Source organism: Oncorhynchus masou, unplaced genomic scaffold, assembly GCF_036934945.1.
Source record: "Oncorhynchus masou masou isolate Uvic2021 unplaced genomic scaffold, UVic_Omas_1.1 unplaced_scaffold_459, whole genome shotgun sequence".
Lineage (NCBI taxonomy): Eukaryota > Metazoa > Chordata > Actinopteri > Salmoniformes > Salmonidae > Oncorhynchus > Oncorhynchus masou.
Window position 1 is genome coordinate 110719 of NW_027010985.1, and position 21724 is coordinate 132442.

The following is a 21724-nucleotide window of genomic DNA, read 5'->3' on the forward strand; positions in this document are numbered from 1 at the left end:
GGTACCCCTGTATATAGCCTCCACATTGACTCTGTACCGGTACCCCCTGTATATAGCCTCCACATTGACTCTGTACCGGTACCCCCTGTATATAGCCTCCACATTGACTCTGTACCGGTACACCCTGTATATAGCCTCCACATTGACTCAGTACCAGTACCCCCTGTATATAGCCTCCACATTGACTCTGTACCGGTACCCCCTGTATATAGCCTCCACATTGACTCTGTACCGGTACCCCCTGTATATAGCCTCCACATTGACTCAGTACCAGTACCCCCTGTATATAGCCTCCACATTGACTCTGTACCGGTTCCCCCTGTATATAGCCTCCACATTGACTCTGTACCCGTACCCCTGTATATAGCCTCCACATTGACTCTGTACCCGTACCCCTGTATATAGCCTCCACATTGACTCAGTACCCCCTGTATATAGCCTCCACATTGACAATGTACTGGTACCCCCTGTATATAGCCTCCACATTGACTCTGTACCGGTACCCTCTGTATATAGCCTCCACATTGACTCTGTACCGTAATACCCTGTATATAGTCTCCACATTGACTCTGTACCGGTACCCTCTGTATATAGCCTCCACATTGACTCTGTACCGTAATACCCTGTATATAGTCTCCACATTGACTCTGTACTGGTACCCTCTGTATATAGCCTCCACATTGACTCTGAACCGGTACACCCTGTATATAGCCTCCACATTGACTCTGAACCGGTACCCCCTGTATATAGCCTCCACATTGACTCTGTACCGGTACCCCCTGTATATAGCCTCCACATTGACTCTGTACCGGTACCCCCTGTATATAGCCTCCACATTGACTCTGAACCGGTACCCCCTGTATATAGCCTCCACATTGACTCTGTACCGGTACCCCCTGTATATAGCCTCCACATTGACTCTGTACCGTAATACCCTGTATATAGCCTCCACATTGACTCTGTACCGGTACCCCCTGTATATAGCCTCCACATTGACTCTGTACTGGTACCCCCTGTATATAGCCTCCACATTGACTCTGTACCAGTACCCCCTGTATATAGCCTCCACATTGACTCTGTACCAGTACCCCCTGTATATAGTCTCCACATTGACTCTGTACCAGTACCCCCTGTATATAGCCTCCACATTGACTCTGTACCGGTACCCCCTGTATATAGCCTCCACATTGACTCTGTACCGTAATACCCTGTATATAGCCTCCACATTGACTCTGTACCGGTACCCCCTGTATATAACCTCATTATTCTTATTGTGTTACTTTTTATTATTACTTTTTATTTGTCTACTTGGTAAATATTTTCGTAACTCTTCTAGAACTGCATTGTTGGCTAAGTAAGAATTTCACGGTAATATTTATACTTGTTGTATTTTTAAATTGTATTTATCTATTATTAAAAAAAGTTGTTTTATTGTATTTTTTACACTTGTTGTATTCTGCACATGTGACCAACTTTGATTTTGATAACGCTCAGATCACAGTGATTTGTATGTTATGGTGCAGTGGACCGCTCTCTCCACCAGGAGGCTAAAGCGCTGCTCCACTTTAGTGTACAAAGCATTGATGGGACAACTCCCTGCGTGTCTGTTCGTTACTGACCTGATCAGTCACTCATTACAGTCTTCGTTCACAGTCGCTGCTTTCCTTGTCTGTTCCTCAAGGCCAGAACCGTTAGGGGAGTTGGTGTCCTTGTCTGTTCCTCAAGGTCAGAACCGAGATGGGAGTTGGTGTCCTTGTCTGTTCCTCAAGGCCAGAACCGTTGGGGGAGTTGGTGTCCTTGTCTGCTCCTCAAGGCCAGAACCGTTGGGGGAGTTGGTGTCCTTGTCTGTTCCTCAAGGCCAGAACCGTTAGGGGAGTTGGTGTCCTTGTCTGTTCCTCAAGGCCAGAACCGTTAGGGGAGTTGGTGTCCTTGTCTGTTCCTCAAGGCCAGAACCGTTAGGGGAGTTGGTGTCCTTGTCTGTTCCTCAAGGCCAGAACCGTTGGTGTCCTTGCCTGTTTGTAAGACTCTGAGCGACAACACTGTGATAGCTGCAATTGTTTCTAATCTTTATATCTGTAACTTGTGACATTTTGTGTATTAAGTATGTTACTGTATGTACACGCTATTTTCCCGTTTTGTCTTGCCAGGTGGCCCTGCAAAATGGTATTTTGTGCGTAATTTACAGAATCACCTGTGCGTAATTTACAGAATCACCTGTGTGTAATTCGGACACCATAAAGCTCATACCTATGGCCAAAAAGGCGTTTAGTCGGCCGATGGAACTCGATAGAAACGGGCTCATCCATAACTTTGTACCAAACGGTTTGTTGTATTGTCACATATAGCCACGCTGTCGTAGACTATAATACAAATTGTTTTGGAGATGTTTTAGGCCGCCGCTCCGAGGTTTGTCCACGAGATGGCGCTGCACCCCACTGTTGGTTGTAGAGTTCTCCAGTGGTTCTGTCTCCTCAGGTATGGTTCCGCCCATTCCTCTCATTCCCTTGACGGCTCCAGTCACGCCAAGTTGCTCAACACGCTGCGGTTGAGTTCTCCTACAGTCCCATGACTCTTTCAACGACTCCTGTTGTAACTTCATTCAGGATTTGATTGTTTTTAGAACGTTTAAAGGCATTTTTTCCATCATTGAAAAGTACCGTCGCAGATCCAAGAACCTTGAAAATGTGGATGTTGTGATCGAAGGAATGGCGGTCTGTTAGGAATGTTCATAACTTTAATATTAGATAGGGGTTTTTGAGTAACATCAACCTGGATTTGAAAATGGGACTACAAAAGATGCTGTGTTTGTTTGTTGCTGCTTGTGTTGGCCTGATTTCGGGAAGTCTAACGAGCTGTGATGAAGTGCGCAAAGTTTTTCAGCTGCGGCAGATTGGACCAGTGAAATCCCTACCCGAGAGACCGAGAGAAGGTAGGCCTACGGTAGTTGTATACATTATAAATGGATCAGTATATCTGCACGTTTCTTCACCATTTCTATATCAGGGTTACCAAAGTAATTCAATCATACATGACAGATTGTTGAACCATGGCCAACTGCCTTAGCCTGAATTCTGTAGATGTATGGCACACTGCCGTAGCCTGTATTCTGTAGATCTATGGCACACTGCCGTAGCCTGTATTCTGTAGATCTATGGCACACTGCCGTAGCCTGTATTCTGTAGATCTATGGCACACTGCCGTAGCCTGTATTCTGTAGATCTATGGCACACTGCCGTAGCCTGTATTCTGTAGATCTATGGCACACTGCCGTAGTCTGTATTCTGTAGATCTATGGCATACTGCCATAACCAATATACCACGGCTCAGGGCTGTGTCCAGACACCTCTGGGGTATATAACCAATATACCACGGCTAAGGGCTGTGTCCAGACACCTCTGGGGTATATAACCAATATACCACGGCTAAGGGCTGTGTCCAGACACCTCTGGGGTATATAACCAATATACCACGGCTAAGGGCTGTGTCCAGACACCTCTGGGGTATATAACCAATATACCACGGCTAAGGGCTGTGTCCAGACACCTCTGGGGTATATAACCAATATACCACGGCTAAGGGCTGTGTCCAGACACCTCTGGGGTATATAACCAATAGACCACGGCTAAGGGCTGTGTCCAGACACCTCTGGGGTATGTGGTATATAACCAATATACCACGGCTAAGGGCTGTGTCCAGACACCTCTGGGGTATATAACCAATATACCACGGCTAAGGGCTGTGTCCAGACACCTCTGGGGTATATAACCAATAGACCACGGCTAAGGGCTGTGTCCAGACACCTCTGGGGTATGTGGTATATAACCAATATACCACGGCTAAGGGCTGTGTCCAGACACCTCTGGGGTATATAACCAATATACCACGGCTAAGGGCTGTGTCCAGGCACCTCTGGGGTATATAACCAATATACCACGGCTAAGGGCTGTGTCCAGACACCTCTGGGGTATGTAACCAATATACCACGGCTAAGGGCTGTGTCCAGACACCTCTGGGGTATATAACCAATAGACCACGGCTAAGGGCTGTGTCCAGACACCTCTGGGGTATATAACCAATATACCACGGCTAAGGGCACCTCACAATTGTTAGACGACTGTACCTAACCATAAACACCAATGCCTTTCTTAAAATCAATACACAGAAGTATACATTTTTAAACCTGCATATTTAGCTAAAAGAAATCCAGGTTAGCAGGCAATATTAACCAGGTGAAATTGTCACTTCTCTTGCGTTCATTGCAGTCAGAGTCTTGGTATATGTAGCAGTTTGGGCCGCCTGGCTTGTTGCGAACTAATTTGTGTAACAGCAATATTTAGACTTAGGGACCCGTCAGATAAAATACGGAACGGTTTCGTATTTCACTGAAAGAATAAACGTCTTGTTTTCGTGATAGTTTCCAGATTCAACCATATTAATGACCAAAAGCTCGCATCTGTGTGTTATGTTATAATTAAGTCTATGATTTGATAGAGCAGTTTGACTGAGCGATGGTAGGCACCAGCAGGCTCGTAAGCATTAATTCAAACAGCACTTTCCTGCGTTTTGCCAGCAGCTCTTTGTTGTGTGTCAAGCATTGCACTGTTTATGACTTCAAGCCTATTAACTCCCGAGATTAGGCTGGTGTAACCGATGTGAAATGGATAGCTAGTTAGCGGGGTGCACGCTAATAGCATTTCAAACGTCACTCGTTCTGAGACTTGGAGTGGTTGTTCCCCTTGCTCTGCATGGGTAATGCTGCTTAGAGGGTGGCTGTTGTCGTTGTGTTGCTGGTTCGAGCCCAGGGAGGAGCGAGGAGAGGGACGGAAGCTATACTGTTACACTGGCAATGCTAAAGTGCCTATAAGAATATCCAATAGTCAACAGTATATGAAATACAAATGGTATAGAGAAATAGTCCTATAAAAACTACAACCTAAAACTTCTTACCTGGGAAAATTGAAGACTCATGTTAAAAGGAACCACCAGCTTTCATATGTTCTCATGTTCTGAGCAAGGAACTGAAACGTTAGCTTTCTTACATGGCACATATTGCACTTTTACTTTCTTCTCCAACACTTTTTGCATTATTTAAACCAAATGGAACATGTTCCATTATTTATTTGAGGCTAAATGGATTTTGATGTATTATATTAAGTTAAAATAAGTGTTCATTCAGTATTGTTGTAATTGTCATTATTACAAATAAAATTTAAAAAAATCGGCCAATTAATCGGTATCGACTTTTTTTGGTCCTCCAATAATGGGTATCGGCGTTGAAAATCATAATCGGTCAACCTCTCGTCTGAATGTGTCCCATTTAATGACCTCTAGTCTAAATGAGTCCATTTAATGAGATCCCATTTAATGACCTCTCGTCTAAATGAGTCCCATTTAATGACCTCTCGTCTAAATGAGTCCCATTTAATGACCTCTCGTCTAAATGAGTCCCATTTAATGACCTCTCGTCTAAATGAGTCCCATTTAATGACCTCTCGTCTAAATGAGTCCCATTTAATGACCTCTCGTCTAAATGAGTCCCATTTAATGACCTCTCGTCTAAATGAGTCCCATTTAATGACCTCTCGTCTAAATGAGTCCCATTTAATGACCTCTCGTCTAAATGAGTCCCATTTAATGACCTCTCGTCTAAATGAGTCCCATTTAATGACCTCTCGTCTAAATGAGTCCCATTTAATGACCTCTCGTCTAAATGAGTCCCATTTAATGACCTCTCGTCTAAATGAGTCCCATTTAATGACCTCTGGTCTAAATGAGTCCCATTTAATGACCTCTGGTCTAAATGAGTCCCATTTAATGACCTCTGGTCTAAATGAGTCCCATTTAATGACCTCCGGTCTAAATGAGTCCCATTTAATGACCTCCGGTCTAAATGAGTCCCATTTAATGACCTCCGGTCTAAATGAGTCCCATTTAATGGCCTCCGGTCTAAATGAGTCCCATTTAATGGCCTCCGGTCTAAATGAGTCCCATTTAATGACCTCTGGTCTAAATGAGTCCCATTTAATGACCTCTGGTCTAAATGAGTCCCATTTAATGACCTCCGGTCTAAATGAGTCCCATTTAATGACGTCTCGTCTAAATGTGTCCCAGGACCAGCTTGCTTAGGGGACTCTTCTCCAGGTTCATCTCTCTGTAGGTAAGGGCTTTGCGGTGGAATGTGTGGGCATCGCTTCCTTTTTAGGTGGTTTTAGAATTGAACGTCTCGTTTCTGGATTTTGTTGACTTGTAGTTATAGTCCTAATTCTGCTCTGCATGCAGAGTCTCAATTTGGTGTTTGTCCCATTTTGTGAATTTGTTGTTGGTGGGTGGACCCCAGACCTCAACCATCGCAGGTAATGGGTTCGATAACTGATTGAAGTGTGTTTAGCCAGATCCTATTTGAGTCTGTTCCTTTTGATGGCATAGAAGGCCCTTCTTGCCTTGTCTCTCAGATAGTTCACAGCTTTGTGGAAGTTACCTGTGGCTCTGATGTTTAGGCCAAAGTAGGTGTCATTCTTTGTGTGGGCAACGATGTCTATCTTGAGTTTGTATTTGTTGTCTTGGCAACTGGACTTTTCTTAACATTATTTTTGGTCTTATTGAAATTTACTGTCAGGGCCCAGGTCTGTCAGGGCCCAGGTTTGTCAGGCCCAGATCTGGCAGAATCTGTGCAGAAGATCTAGGTGCTGCTGTAGGCCCTCCTTGGTTGGTGACAGAAGTACCAGATCATCAGCAAACAGTAGACATTTGACTTCAGATTCTAGTAGTGTGAGGCCGGGTGCTGCAGGCTGTTCTTGTGCCCTCGCCAATTCATTGATATATTTGTTGAAGAGGGTGGGGCTTAAGATGCATCCCTGTCTTATCCCATGGCCCTGTGGGAAGAAATTAGTGTTTAAAAAAAACAAAAAACAATATTAACTGCACACTTGTTTGTGAAAATTGATTTTATAATGTCACATGTGTTCCCCCCCCAACACTGCTTTCCATCAACTTGGTTTATCAATACATCTCTGTTTTGGATAGGTAGCTCTTCGTGTTGTTTATTGTCTTCCAATTTTGGTTCTATGGGTTCTTCAATTACATTGAGCTGATTTCTGATGTGCTGCTCCTCCATTTTCCGTAATGTTTTTCTGTATTGTTTTAGTGATTCACCATAGTGAAGGCGTAGCCTCAGATTTTCTGGGTCTCTATGTTTTTGTTTGGATAGATTTCTCAATTTCTTTTAGGTTTTTTACATTCATCAAACCATTTCTCAGTTTTCTTGGGTTTTCTGCCCAGAATTTACATTTGATATGTTAGCTGATAAGTAAAATATATTGTTTAGGCTTCCTACTGCGAAGTTTAAACCTTCACTATTGCAGGAATAAATTTTGTCTAGGAAGTTGTCTAGGGGGGATTGGATTTGTTGTTGCCTAATTGTCTTTTGGCAGGTTTCCACACTACTTTCCTTCCATCTATAGCATTTCTTAATGTTACTCAGTTCCTTTGGCTTTGATGCCTCATGATTGAGTATTGCTCTGTTTAGGTAGACTGATTTTGCTGTGGTCTGATAGGGGTGTCAGTGGGCTGACTGTGAACGCTCTGAGAGACTCTGGGTTGAGGTCAGTGATAAAGTAGTCTACAGTACTACTGCCAAGAGATGAGCTATAGGTGTACCTACCATAGGAGTCCCCTCGAAGCCTTCCGTTGACTATGTACATACCCAGCGTGCGACAGAGCTGCAGGAGTTGTGACCCATTTTTGTTTGTTGTCGTAGTTATGCCTAGGGGGGCATATGTGGGAGGGAATGCTGTCACCTCCAGGTAAGTGTTTGTCCCCCTGTGTGCTGAGGGTGTCAGGTTCTTGTCCGGTTCTGGCATTTAGGTCTCCACAGACTAGTACATGTCCCTGGGCCTGGAAATGATTGATTTCCCCTCCAGGATGGAGAAGCTGTCTTCATTAAAGTATGGGGATTCTGGTGGGGGAACACAGGTAGCATACAGGAGGACATTTTACTCTCTCAAGATCATTTCCTTTTGAATTTCTAGGAAAATGTCAAATGTTCCTGTTTTGATTAATTTAATAGTGGGTTAGGTCTGCTCTACACCAAATTAGCATACCCCCTGAGTCTCTTCCCTGTTTCACACCTGGTAGTGTGGTGGATGGGACTACCAGCTCTCTGTAACCTAGAGGACAACCAGTGGGTCCGTCTCCTCTATACCACCCACCTGGTAGTTTGGTGGATGGGACTACCAGCTCTCTGTAACCTAGAGGGTAACCAGTGGGTCCATCTCCTCTATACCACCCACCTGGTAGTGTGGTGGATGGGACTACCAGCTCTCTGTAACCTAGAGGGCAACCAGTGGGTCCGTCTCCTCTATACCAGGTTTCTTGCAGGATGACAATGTCTGTATTACCGATTTCTTTGGTGAAGTCCAGGTTCCTGCTCTTTAGGCCAAAGGCAGAAGACCTCTGACCTTGGATATTCTCTTTCTCTGGCTGGTCAGATTACCCGCCTCACTATCACTGTGAAGAGAGACTGGTCAGATCCACGACCCTCCTCACTAGCACTGTGAAAAGAGACTGGTCAGATCCACAACCCTCCTTACTACCACTGTGAAGAGAGACTGGTCAGATCCACAACCCTCCTTACTACCACTGTGAATACACCGACTGGTCAGATCCACAACCCTCCTCACTACCACTGTGAAGAGGCTGACTGGTCAGATCCACAACCCTCCTCACTACCACTGTGAATACACCAACTGGTCAGATCCACGACCCTCCTCGCTACCACTGTGAATACACCGACTGGTCAGATCCACAACCCTCCTCACTACCACTGTGAAGAGGCTGACTGGTCAGATCCACAACCCTCCTCACTACCACTGTGAATACACCAACTGGTCAGATCCACGACCCTCCTCACTACCACTGTGAATACACCGACTGGTCAGATCCACAACCCTCCTCACTACCACTGTGAATACACCGACTGGTCAGATCCACAACCCTCCTCACTACCACTGTGAAGAGACTCCCAGTCATGGCCAGTTCCGATACAGCCTGCATCCGAACCAGGTTGTCTGTAGTGACGCCTCTAGCACTATGATGCAGTGCCTTAGACCACTGCGCCACTCGGGAGCCCATCTGAAGTCCTAGTGGTTTGATGCTTGTTGCCAGTTCTTTCCATCTGATGTCCTAGTGGGTTGATGCCTGTTGCCAGTTCTTTCCATCTGAAGTCCTGGAGGGTTGATGCCTGCTGCCAGTTCTTTCCATCTGAAGTCCTGGAGGGCTGATGCTTGTTGTCAGTTCTTTCCATCTGATGTCCTGGAGGGTTGATGCCTGTTGCCAGTTCTTTCCATCTGAAGTCCTGGAGGGTTGATGCCTGTTGCCAGTTCTTTCCATCTGATGTCCTGGAGGGTTGATGCCTGTTGTCAGTTCTTTCCATCTGAAGTCCTGGAGGGTTGATGCCTGCTGCCAGTTCTTTCCATCTGAAGTCCTGGAGGGTTGATGCCTGTTGCCAGTTCTTTCCATTTGAAGTCCTGGAGGGTTGATGCCTGTTGCCAGTTCTTTCCATTTGAAGTCCTGGAGGGCTGATGCTTGTTGTCAGTTCTTTCCATCTGATGTCCTGGAGGGTTGATGCCTGTTGCCAGTTCTTTCCATCTGAAGTCCTGGAGGGTTGATGCCTGTTGCCAGTTCTTTCCATCTGATGTCCTGGAGGGTTGATGCCTGTTGCCAGTTCTTTCCATCTGATGTCCTGGAGGGTTGATGCCTGTTGCCAGTTCTTTCCATCCGAAGTCCTGGAGGGTTGATGCCTGTTGCCAGTTCTTTCCATCTGAAGTCCTGGAGGGTTGATGCCTGTTGCCAGTTCTTTCCATCTGATGTCCTGGAGGGTTGATGCCTGTTGCCAGTTCTTTCCATCTGATGTCCTGGAGGGTTGATGCTTGTTGCCAGTTCTTTCCATCTGATGTCCTGGAGGGCTGATGCTTGTTGCCAGTTGTTTCAAGTGGAGGGCTCCTCATTTCTCTCAGGCACACCTGATTTATCTGTGCCTTGTCAGTGATTCCTCTAAACCAGGGGTCTCCAACCTTTTCTATTATGAGAGTTACTTCAAAGGAATGAAAGATGTTGCGAGCAAACTTACTTTTCTAGCTTTCAAATAGGCCCATTCTTCTCCTCTCCCCTGCAAGTCTTCCCCTGGTCCTTAGTACACTACTTCCTCTAGTACACTATGTTATCAACTCTTCCCTGGTCCTTAGAGGAAGTAGTGTACTATGTTGTCAACGCTTCCCTGGTCCTTAGAGAGGAAGTAGTGCATTATGTTGTCAACTCTTCCCTGGTCCTTAGTGTCCTAGAGGAAGTAGTTTACTATGTTGTCAACTCTTCCCTGGTCCTTAGAGAGGAAGTAGTTTACTATGTTGTCAACTCTTCCCTGGTCCTTAGTGTACTAGAGGAAGTAGTGCACTATGTTGTCAACTCTTCCCTGGTCCTTAGTGTACTAGAGGAAGTAGTGCACTATGTTGTCAACGCTTCCCTGGTCCTTAGTGTACTAGAGGAAGTAGTGCACTATGTTGTCAACTCTTCCCTGGTCCTTAGTGTACTAGAGGAAGTAGTGCACTATGTTGTCAACTCTTCCCTGGTCCTTAGTGTACTAGAGGAAGTAGGACACTATGGTCAACGCTTCCCTGGTCCTTAGTGTACTAGAGGAAGTAGTGCACTATGTTGTCAACTCTTCCCTGGTCCTTAGTGTACTAGAGGAAGTAGTGCACTATGTTGTCAACTCTTCCCTGCTCCTTAGTGTACTAGAGGAAGTAGGACACTATGGTCAACTCTTCCCTGGTCCTTAGTGTACTAGAGGAAGTAGTTTACTATGTTGTCAACTCTTCCCTGGTCCTTAGTGTCCTAGAGGAAGTAGGACACTATGTTGTCAACTCTTCCCTGGTCCTTAGTGTACTAGAGGAAGTAGGACACTATGTTGTCAACTCTTCTCCGGTCCTTAGTGTACTAGAGGAAGTAGGACACTATGTTGTCAACTCTTCCCTGGTCCTTAGTGTACTAGAGGAAGTTGGACACTGTTCCCTGGTCCTTAGTGCCCTACTTCCTCTCTATGTTGTCAACTCTTCCCTGGTCTTTAGTGTCCTAGAGGAAGTAATGCACTATGTTGTCAACTCTTCCCCTGGTCCTTAGTATCCTAGACGAAGTAGTGCACTATGTTGTCAACTCTTCCCTGGTCCTTAGTGTCCTAGAGGAAGTAGTGCACTATGTTGTCAACTCTTCCCTGGTCCTTAGAGAGGAAGTAGGACACTGTTGTCAACTCTTCCCCTGGTCCTTAGAGAGGAAGTAGGACACTATGTTGTCAACTCTTCCCCTGGTCCTTAGTGTCCTAGAGGAAGTAGTTTACCATGTTGTCAACTCTTCCCCTGGTCCTTAGTGTCCTAGAGGAAGTAGGGAACTATGTCAACTCTTCCCTGGTCCTTAGTGCCCTACCTCCTCTCTATGTTGTCAACTCTTCCCTGGTCCTTAGTGTACTAGAGGAAGTAGTGCACTATGTTGTCAACTCTTCCCCTGGTCCTTAGTGTCCTAGAGGAAGTAGTGCACTATGTTGTCAACTCTTCCCCTGGTCCTTAGTGTACTAGAGGAAGTAGGACACTATGTTGTCAACTCTTCCCCTGGTCCTTAGAGTACTAGAGGAAGTTGGACACTATGTTGTCAACTCTTCCCTGGTCCTTAGTGCCCTACTTCCTCTCTATGTTGTCAACTCTTCCCTGGTCCTTAGTGTACTAGAGGAAGTAGTGCACTATGTTGTCAACTCTTCCCCTGGTCCTTAGTGTACTAGAGGAAGTAGTGCACTATGTTGTCAACTCTTCCCTGGTCCTTAGTGCACTACTTCCTCTAGGACACAATGTTGTCAACTCTTCTCTGGTCCTTAGTGTACTAGAGGAAGTAGGACACTAAGTTGTCAACTCTTCTCTGGTCCTTAGTGTACTAGAGGAAGTAGGACACTAAGTTGTCAACTCTTCCCTGGTCCTTAGTGTACTAGAGGAAGTAGGGCACTATGTTGTCAACTCTTCCCTGGTCCTTAATATACTAGAGAAAGTAGGACACTATGTTGTCAACCCTTCCCCTGGTCCTTTGTGTACTAGAGGAAGTAGGACACTATGTTGTCAACTTTTCCCTGGTCCTTAGTGTACTAGAGGAAGTAGGACACTATGTTGTCAACTCTTCCCTGGTCCTTAGTGTACTAGAGGAAGTAGGACACTATGTTCTCAACTCTTCCCCTGGTCCTTAGTGCCCTACTTCCTCTCTATGTTAACTTTTCCCTGGTCCTTAGTGTACTAGAGGAAGTAGTGCACTATGTTCTCAACTCTTCCCTGGTCCTTAGTGCCCTACTTCCTCTAGTACTCTATGTTGTCAACTCTTCCCCTGGTCCTTAGAGTACTAGAGGAAGTTGGACACTGTTGTCAACTCTTCCCCTGGTCCTTAGAGAGGAAGTAGGACACTGTTGTCAACTCTTCCCCTGGTCCTTAGAGAGGAAGTAGGACACTATGTTGTCAACTCTTCCCCTGGTCCTTTGTGTCCTAGAGGAAGTAGTTTACCATGTTGTCAACTCTTCCCCTGGTCCTTAGTGTCCTAGAGGAAGTAGGGCACTATGTTGTCAACTCTTCCCCTGGTCCTTAGTGTCCTAGAGGAAGTAGGGCACTATGTTGTCAACTCTTCCCTGGTCCTCAGTGTCCTAGAGGAAGTAGGACACTATGTTGTCAACTCTTCCCTGGTCCTTAGTGTCCTAGAGGAAGTAGTGCACTATGTTTTCTGGTAAAATAATGGTTCATAAACAACTCTTAGGGTGGCCTTTTTAAAATCAGTAAAATTCTGTTCTGTTTCATTGTTCAACAGAGGAACAACAAAATGGGATGTTCTGAGTCAATTCTGAAATCACACAAGACAATTTGTTTTTGGTCTGGAAGAAACTAAAACATTTAGTTTTGAGTGTAATTCCCCTTTAATTGCTCATCTACTCAGCTACTTCCTCATACTTCTGCCAGTTAAAACTACTTTACAGTTAACATTCAACTGGGAAGGTTTTGGGGAAAGTATTTTTGGTTTGTCTTTTTAACCAATAGTGGTTGACCAGGGGTGGGACTATGTTGTGTTAGGTTTGTCTTTTTAAACCAATAGTGGCTGACCAGGGGTGGGATGATGTTGCGTTGGGTTTGTCTTTTTAACCAATAGTAGCTGACCAGGGGTGGGATTATGTTGTTAGGTTTGTCTTTTTAACCAATAGTGGCTGACCAGGGGTGGGATTATGTTGTTAGGTTTGTCTTTTTAAACCAATAGTAGCTGACCAGGGGTGGGATTATGTTGTTAGGTTTGTCTTTTTAAACCAATAGTGGCTGACCAGGGGTGGGATGATGTTGTGTTAGGTTTGTCTTTTTAAACCAATAGTGGCTGACCAGGGGTGGGATTATGTTGTTAGGTTTGTCTTTTTAACCAATAGTGGCTGACCAGGGGTGGGATTATGTTGTTAGGTTTGTCTTTTTAAACCAATAGTAGCTGACCAGGGGTGGGATTATGTTGTTAGGTTTGTCTTTTTAACCAATAGTGGCTGACCAGGGGTGGGATGATGTTGCGTTAGGTTTGTCTTTTTAACCAATAGTAGCTGACCAGGGGTGGGATGATGTTGTTAGGTTTGTCTTTTTAACCAATAGTGGCTGACCAGGGGTGGGATGATGTTGTTATGTTTGTCTTTTTAACCAATAGTGGCTGACCAGGGGTGGGATGATGTTGCGTTGGGTTTGTCTTTTTAAACCAGGGGTGGGATGATGTTGTTAGGTTTGTCTTTTTAAACCAATAGTAGCTGACCAGGGGTGGGATTATGTTGTTAGGTTTGTCTTTTTAACCAATAGTGGCTGACCAGGGGTGGGATGATGTTGTGTTAGGTTTGTCTTTTTAACCAATAGTGGCTGACCAGGGGTGGGATGATGTTGCGTTAGGTTTGTCTTTTTAACCAATAGTAGCTGACCAGGGGTGGGATGATGTTGTTAGGTTTGTCTTTTTAACCAATAGTGGCTGACCAGGGGTGGGATGATGTTGGGTTTGTCTTTTTAACCAATAGTGGCTGACCAGGGGTGGGATGATGTTGCCTTGGGTTTGTCTTTTTAAACCAGGAGTGGGATGATGTTGTTAGGTTTGTCTTTTTAACCAATAGTGGCTGACCAGGGGTGGGATGATGTTGTTAGGTTTGTCTTTTTAACCAATAGTGGCTGACCAGGGGTGGGATTATGTTGTTGGGTTTGTCTTTTTAACCAATAGTGGCTGACCAGGAGTGGGATGATGTTGCGTTGGTTGGATAGTAGCTGGGTGCTTGTGGTGTCTGATTGTGGTGAGATTTGTTAATGACAGTTTGTGGGGGAACACGTGAACATGTACTTTCAGAATAGTATTGTGAGCTACTCATAGGTGGGCTGGTAGCTCACCCTTCACCCTAACCCTAACCCCCCTAACCCTTAACCCTAACCTTAACCCTACCCCCCCCCTAAACTTAACCCCTAACCCTAGCCTGCTGGAGACCCCTGGTGTATGGTAAAACCTTTAAGAATTGCTTGGCTAGCTGCTCACAGGTGGGCTGCTAGCTACGGGTAACTCACCTGTTGGTGACTCCTGCTCTAAACAATATTGGTGATGTGAAAAGGGATTTTTAGTCCATGGAACAGACCTCGGGGGCGAATCAGTCTTATCACCAATGAAAGGAGATGCTGTGTTTCAAAACCATTTGTAATATGAGACCCTTGACTCGTATAGACTCGTGGAAATGGCCTGACTCATCTGGAACTCACCTTAAACTACGTATATAGATCCAACCAGAGCCTTTCACCTTAAACTACACGTGTATATAGACTATAGATCCAACCAGAGCCTTTCACCTTAAACTACACATGTATATAGACTATAGATCCAACCACCTTAAATTACACGTGTGTATATAGACTATTGATCCAACCAGAGCCTTTCACCTTAAACTACACGTGTATATAGACTATAGATCCAACCATAGTCTTTCACCTTAAACTACGTATATAGACTATAGATCCAAGCAGAGCCGTTCACCTTAAACTACACGTGTATATAGACTATAGATCCAAGCAGAGCCGTTCACCTTAAACTACACGTGTATATAGACTATAGATCCAAGCAGAGCCGTTCACCTTAAACTACACGTGTATATAGACTATAGATCCAAGCAGAGCCGTTCACCTTAAACTACACATGTATATAGACTAGATCCAAGCAGAGCCTTTCAGCGCGTTGGACCGAGTCCAGTTTCTGTGGTCTCTAAGTGGAAAGATAAAATCAGGCCTCTGAGGATCATGTTGTCTTATCTAGATGAGAAGGAATGTGTTAACGTGTCCATCTCCTCCTCTGAGTGACTAACCCGCTCTGACGACGCCCAGTACAGGTTGTCTGACAACGCCACCCAGTACAGGTTGTCTGATGACAACGCCCAGTACAGGTTGTCTGATGACGACGCCCAGTACAGGTTGTCTGATGACGACGCCCAGTACAGGTTGTCTGATGACGACGACGCCCAGTACAGGTTGTCTGATGACAACGCCCAGTACAGGTTGTCTGATGACGACGCCCAGTACAGGTTGTCTGATGACAACACCCAGTACAGGTTGTCTGATGACGACGCCCAGTACAGGTTGTCTGACAACGCCACCCAGTACAGGTTGTCTGATGACGACGCCCAGTACAGGTTGTCTGATGACAACGCCACCCAGTACAGGTTGTCTGATGACAACGCCCAGTACAGGTTGTCTGATGACGACGCCCAGTACAGGTTGTCTGATGACGACACCCAGTACAGGTTGTCTGATGACGACGACGCCCAGTACAGGTTGTCTGATGACAACGCCCAGTACAGGTTGTCTGATGACGACGCCCAGTACAGGTTGTCTGACGACAACGCCCAGTACAGGTTGTCTGATGACAACGCCCAGTACAGGTTGTCTGATGACAACGCCCAGTACAGGTTGTCTGATGACAACACCCAGTACAGGTTGTCTGATGACGACGCCCAGTACAGGTTGTCTGATGACGACGCCCAGTACAGGTTGTCTGATGACGACTCCCAGTACAGGTTGTCTGATGACGACGCCCAGTACAGGTTGTCTGATGACGACTCCCAGTACAGGTTGTCTGATGACGACTCCCAGTACAGGTTGTCTGATGACAACACCCAGTACAGGTTGTCTGATGACGACGCCCAGTACAGGTTGTCTGATGACGACGCCCAGTACAGGTTGTCTGATGACGACGCCCAGTACAGGTTGTCTGATGACAACGCCCAGTACAGGTTGTCTGATGACAACGCCCAGTACAGGTTGTCTGATGACGACGCCCAGTACAGGTTGTCTGACGACGCCCAGTACAGGTTGTCTGATGACGACGCCCAGTACAGGTTGTCTGATGACAACGCCCAGTACAGGTTGTCTGATGACGACGCCCAGTACAGGTTGTCTGATGACGACGCCCAGTACAGGTTGTCTGATGACGACGCCCAGTACAGGTTGTCTGATGACGACGCCCAGTACAGGTTGTCTGATGACGACGCCCAGTACAGGTTGTCTGATGACGACGCCCAGTACAGGTTGTCTGATGACGACGCCCAGTACAGGTTGTCTGATGACGACGCCCAGTACAGGTTGTCTGATGACGACGCCACCCAGTACAGGTTGTCTGATGACGACGCCCAGTACAGGTTGTCTGATGACAACGCCCAGTACAGGTTGTCTGATGACAACACCCAGTACAGGTTGTCTGATGACGACGCCCAGTACAGGTTGTCTGATGACGACGCCCAGTACAGGTTGTCTGATGACGACGCCCAGTACAGGTTGTCTGATGACGACGCCCAGTACAGGTTGTCTGATGACGACGCCCAGTACAGGTTGTCTGATGACAACACCCAGTACAGGTTGTCTGATGACAACGCCCAGTACAGGTTGTCTGATGACAACACCCAGTACAGGTTGTCTGATGACAACGCCCAGTACAGGTTGTCTGATGACAACACCCAGTACAGGTTGTCTGACGACGACGCCCAGTACAGGTTGTCTGATGACGACGCCCAGTACAGGTTGTCTGATGACAACGCCCAGTACAGGTTGTCTGATGACGACGCCCAGTACAGGTTGTCTGACGACAACGCCCAGTACAGGTTGTCTGATGACGACGCCCAGTACAGGTTGTCTGATAGAATGGAGGGAAGAGCTGCCAAAGACACTGTTTCGGCACGTCTGTCTGAAAACCCTTTCAGAGTAAAAACAAAGTTGTTTTGATTGTCCCGTGTGTGTGTGTGTGTGTTTGTTTGTTTCCAAGGCGAGCCGGTAGCGTTGCCACACGTAGTGGCAAATGTATGGACATCACTTGACGAGGTGATAACGGCAAGACTCATGATTTGCTTTCACACATCTGCCTTCTGAGCTTGTTTCAACACGTAGACCGTCTGTGTGGACGTGGTCCTGTATCATCCAGGAGGCTCAATAGGAGAGCCCACTACGAGCCTCAAGACAGTGGTGAGGATGTGGTCCTGTATCATCCAGGAGGCTCGATAGGAGAGCCCACTACGAGCCTCAGACAGTGGTGAGGATGTGGTCCTGTATCATCCAGGAGGCTCGATAGGAGAGCCCACTACGAGCCTCAGACAGTGGTGAGGATGTGGTCCTGTATCATCCAGGAGGCTCGATAGGAGAGCCCACTACGAGCCTCAGACAGTGGTGAGGATGTGGTCCTGTATCATCCAGGAGGCTCGATAGGAGAGCCCACTACGAGCCTCAGACAGTGGTGAGGATGTGGTCCTGTATCATCCAGGAGGCTCGATGGAAGAGCCCACTACGAGCCTCAAGACAGTGGTGAGGACGTCGTCCTGTATCATCCAGGAGGCTCGATAGGAGAGCCCACTACGAGCCTCAAGACAGTGGTGCTACTGACCGCTAAGTGATGCTGTCTGTGTCTTGACGGAGATCAATTTATTCATGTGACATATCTCTTATGTGATGTCTGTAGGGCTCTTTGTCTTGGACTATCATGTCACATGACCAAGATTTAACCTTCTTTTATTTTAAGCCTTTTCCAAAAATGAGAATTACACCAAAAAATGAAAGCACTTGTCTGAGGATGTTACTGGACCATGTGTCATGAAGTGGACCGTTTGTTGAAAACGTTTTAAATACCGGTTCAAATCCAAGTCATGTGACATAGGGCCCTAGTGATGTGGCTTCATGTTGGCGGCTGTCTGGCAGGTTTCACTGCCGCGGGGCGGCTGTCTGGCAGGTTTCACTGCCGCGGGGCGGCTGTCTGGCAGGTTTCACTGCCGCGGGGCGGCTGTCTGGCAGTAATCGGCCCAGTGGGTTAAGAAGGGGGAAATAAATAGTGAATGACATTCATCTCTAGCTCCTCTCCTATGTATGTCAGCAGTAGAAAGACCTGAGGATGAAACAGCATCTCTCATGTTAAAGCATAGCACTGTCTGGCTGAGCAATGCTACTTTAGCCATACTCATCATCATTCAGAATGGATGTAAACAATGTTCCAGAACCCTCTCTCTCTCTATGATCACAATGGAAGACCTAATGTTCCAGAACCCTCTCTCTCTCTATGATCACAATGGAAGACCTAATGTTCCAGAACCCTCTCTCTTGGAAGACCTGTTCATGTAATGAGGCAGAACAACAGAGTAACAGTCATTTATTCCACTTCCAGGTTCGGACCTCCAGGTGTGCCAGTCCAGGAACCTGACATGCTGTTCTAAGAAGATGGAGGAGAGGTATCAGGTGGCTGCCCGGCGGGATGTTCAGAACCTCCTCCAGACTTCTTCCGCCAGCCTCAAGTTCCTCTTCTCCAGGAACGTAGCAGCCTTCCAAGGTGAGTGGAGGGAGGGAGACAGGGAGACTGGGGTGGGATGAGTGCAGCAAAGCAGGCAGGCCATGTGTTGAGTGAGGGACTTTGTCTGCTGGGGGCCACAAGAAAACCCCTTGGTTAACATAGAGATTCTGGGAACATCAGAATGTGGGGAGAAATTAACTATATTCTGGTAATCCGACCAATTGAACATAGGCGGTGGTACTCAATGAATATGATGTCAGTTCTGTTGTCATCTGAGACATTCTCATCAATGATAGGATGACATAAACTCTACAGTGGAAAGTCTACACATTATAGTTATCAGATTCACATGGAATTGTTGTGCAATTTAAATGTTTGAATATGAAATTGTGATGGAATGAAATGTGATTTTAGCTTCTAAAATGTGAGAATTGGGTTTTCATGAGTGAATTAGGCCCGACTCAGTGGCCCGCCCACCTGAAGAGACATTGGTTATAACCAATGAAACACACCCTCCTCTCCCTTCCTATATAAAGCCTTGACGACAATATAAATATCTGTTCCGAGGACGTGAGGACGACGGTCCATACGTTAAAAAGGACGAACATGTCAACTACAGAACGAATCCAACTTCAGCGTGAGCTTTGGTTGTGAATGGTATGAACTTTGAACTCTTATTCACTAAAGAAGTGAGACATCCTAGCCTTTGAGTTAGCAACAGCAGCTGAAAATGTGGGCTAGGAAAGACAGAGTATCCCATCTACCACCCAACGACAACACTACAACGTATCCCGTTCACCACCAGAGACACTCTTCAAAGGACTCTGTTGGGCAACCCCGCCATCCGTCTCCCACCAACCTATTGAAGCGCAGCTCAGAGTAAATATTTATTGCATTTTCCTTTTCCAAATGGGCGTTATTTAGAATGCATAAGATCCTGTATTTACGATAGACATCGCTTCTCCCTTTGTTCCTCAGTCTTCCCGCTCTTTCACTCAAACCCAATCTCCCTTTTCTTTGTGTAACCAGCTGTCATATCTGTTCCGTCCACTAGGGACGTTTTCCTTTATGACGTAATTTGTAATCAAGGTATGATTGATTCTGTGTGATTAGTTAGGTATTTAGTAAATCAATAATTAAACCCAATTTTGCATTGCTGAATCAACTTGTTAGCCAGGGTTTGTGAAGATATCTGAAAGTTGTAAATTCTTGGTTGAGACTGAAATAAGGTGACGATTGATATTGACTGCTATTGATGTAAAATATTACTAGGTCTTTAAGAGTTTATTCGGGGTCTGGGGCAGGCTCTGTGCCCTGGGGTGGCCTTTGGGGCGGGCTCTGGGCCCTGGGGTGGCCTTTGGGGCGGGCTCTGGGCCCTGGGGTGGCCTTTGGGGCGGGCTCTGGGCCCTGTGGTGGCCTTTGGGGCGGGCTCTGGGCCCTGGGGTGGCCTGTAAGCTCTTCAGTTGTTGACTGCTATGGTCTGTCAGCTGGGTGCAATATGACATGCAGTTACTGTCTGAGACACGGGGGGTCAGTTACTGTCGGAGACACGGGGGTCAGTTACTGTCGGAGACACGGGGTCAGTTACTGTCTGAGACACGGGGGGTCAGTTACCGTCTGAGACACGGGGGGTCAGTTACTGTCGGAGACACGGGGGGTCAGTTACTGTCGGAGACACGGGGGTCAGTTACTGTCGGAGACACGGGGGTCAGTTACTGTCTGGGACACGGGGGGTCAGTTACTGTCGGAGACACGGGGGGTCAGTTACCGTCTGGGACACGGGGGGTCAGTTACTGTCGGAGACACGGGGGGTCAGTTACTGTCGGAGACACGGGGGGTCAGTTAGTGTCTGAGACACGGGGGGTCAGTTAGTGTCTGAGACACGGGGGGTCAGTTAGTGTCTGGGACACGGGGGGTCAGTTACTGTCTGAGACACGGGGTCAGTTACCGTCTGAGACACGGGGGTCGGTTACCGTCTGAGACACGGGGGTCGGTTACCGTCTGAGACACGGGGGTCGGTTACCGTCTGAGACACGGGGGTCGGTTACTTTCTGAGACACGGGGGTCGGTTACTGTCTGAGACACGGGGGTCGGTTACCGTCTGAGACACGGGGGTCGGTTACCGTCTGAGACACGGGGGTCGGTTACCGTCTGAGACACGGGGGGTCGGTTACTGTCTGAGACACGGGGGTCGGTTACCGTCTGAGACACGGGGGTCGGTTACCGTCTGAGACACGGGGGTCGGTTACCGTCTGAGACACGGGGGGTCGGTTACTGTCTGAGACACGGGGGGTCAGTTACTGTCGGAGACACGGGGGGTCAGATGTTGGCTTCTACCATAGACAGGTTGGGCAGGGAGGCAGACAGACAGTCACCTCCTTTAAGGTAGTTGGTCCAGTCTGTTCTACCATAGACAGGTTGGGCAGAGAGACAGTCACCTCCTTTAAGGTAGTTGGTCCAGTCTGTTCTACCATAGACAGGTTGGGCAGGGAGGCAGACAGTCACCTCCTTTAAGGTAGTTGGTCCAGTCTGTTCTACCATAGACAGGTTGGGCAGGGAGGCAGACAGTCACCTCCTTTAAGGTAGTTGGTCCAGTCTGTTCTACCATAGACAGGTTGGGCAGGGAGGCAGACAGTCACCTCCTTTAAGGTAGTTGGTCCAGTCTGTTCTACCATAGACAGGTTGGGCAGGGAGGCAGACAGTCACCTCCTTTAAGGTAGTTGGTCCAGTCTGTTCTACCATAGACAGGTTGGGCAGGGAGGCAGACAGACAGTCACCTCCTTTAAGGTAGTTGGTCCAGTCTGTTCTACCATAGACAGGTTGAGCAGGGAGGCAGACAGACAGTCACCTCCTTTAA

At 46.9% G+C, this 21724-nt stretch overlaps 1 protein-coding gene across 1 annotated transcript in view; it reads left to right on the forward strand.

Annotated features, from left to right (window-relative positions):
• The first annotated feature begins 2521 nt into the window (after nt 1-2521).
• Nucleotides 2522-21724, forward strand: part of LOC135535189 (glypican-5-like) — a 136972-nt gene continuing 117769 nt past the window's right edge. Inside the window, exons 1-2 of the mRNA XM_064961893.1 lie at nt 2522-2929; nt 18745-18906. Of these exons, the coding sequence (XP_064817965.1) occupies nt 2782-2929; nt 18745-18906 (310 nt within the window). The 5' untranslated portion in view covers nt 2522-2781. The remainder of the gene's footprint in view (nt 2930-18744; nt 18907-21724) is intronic.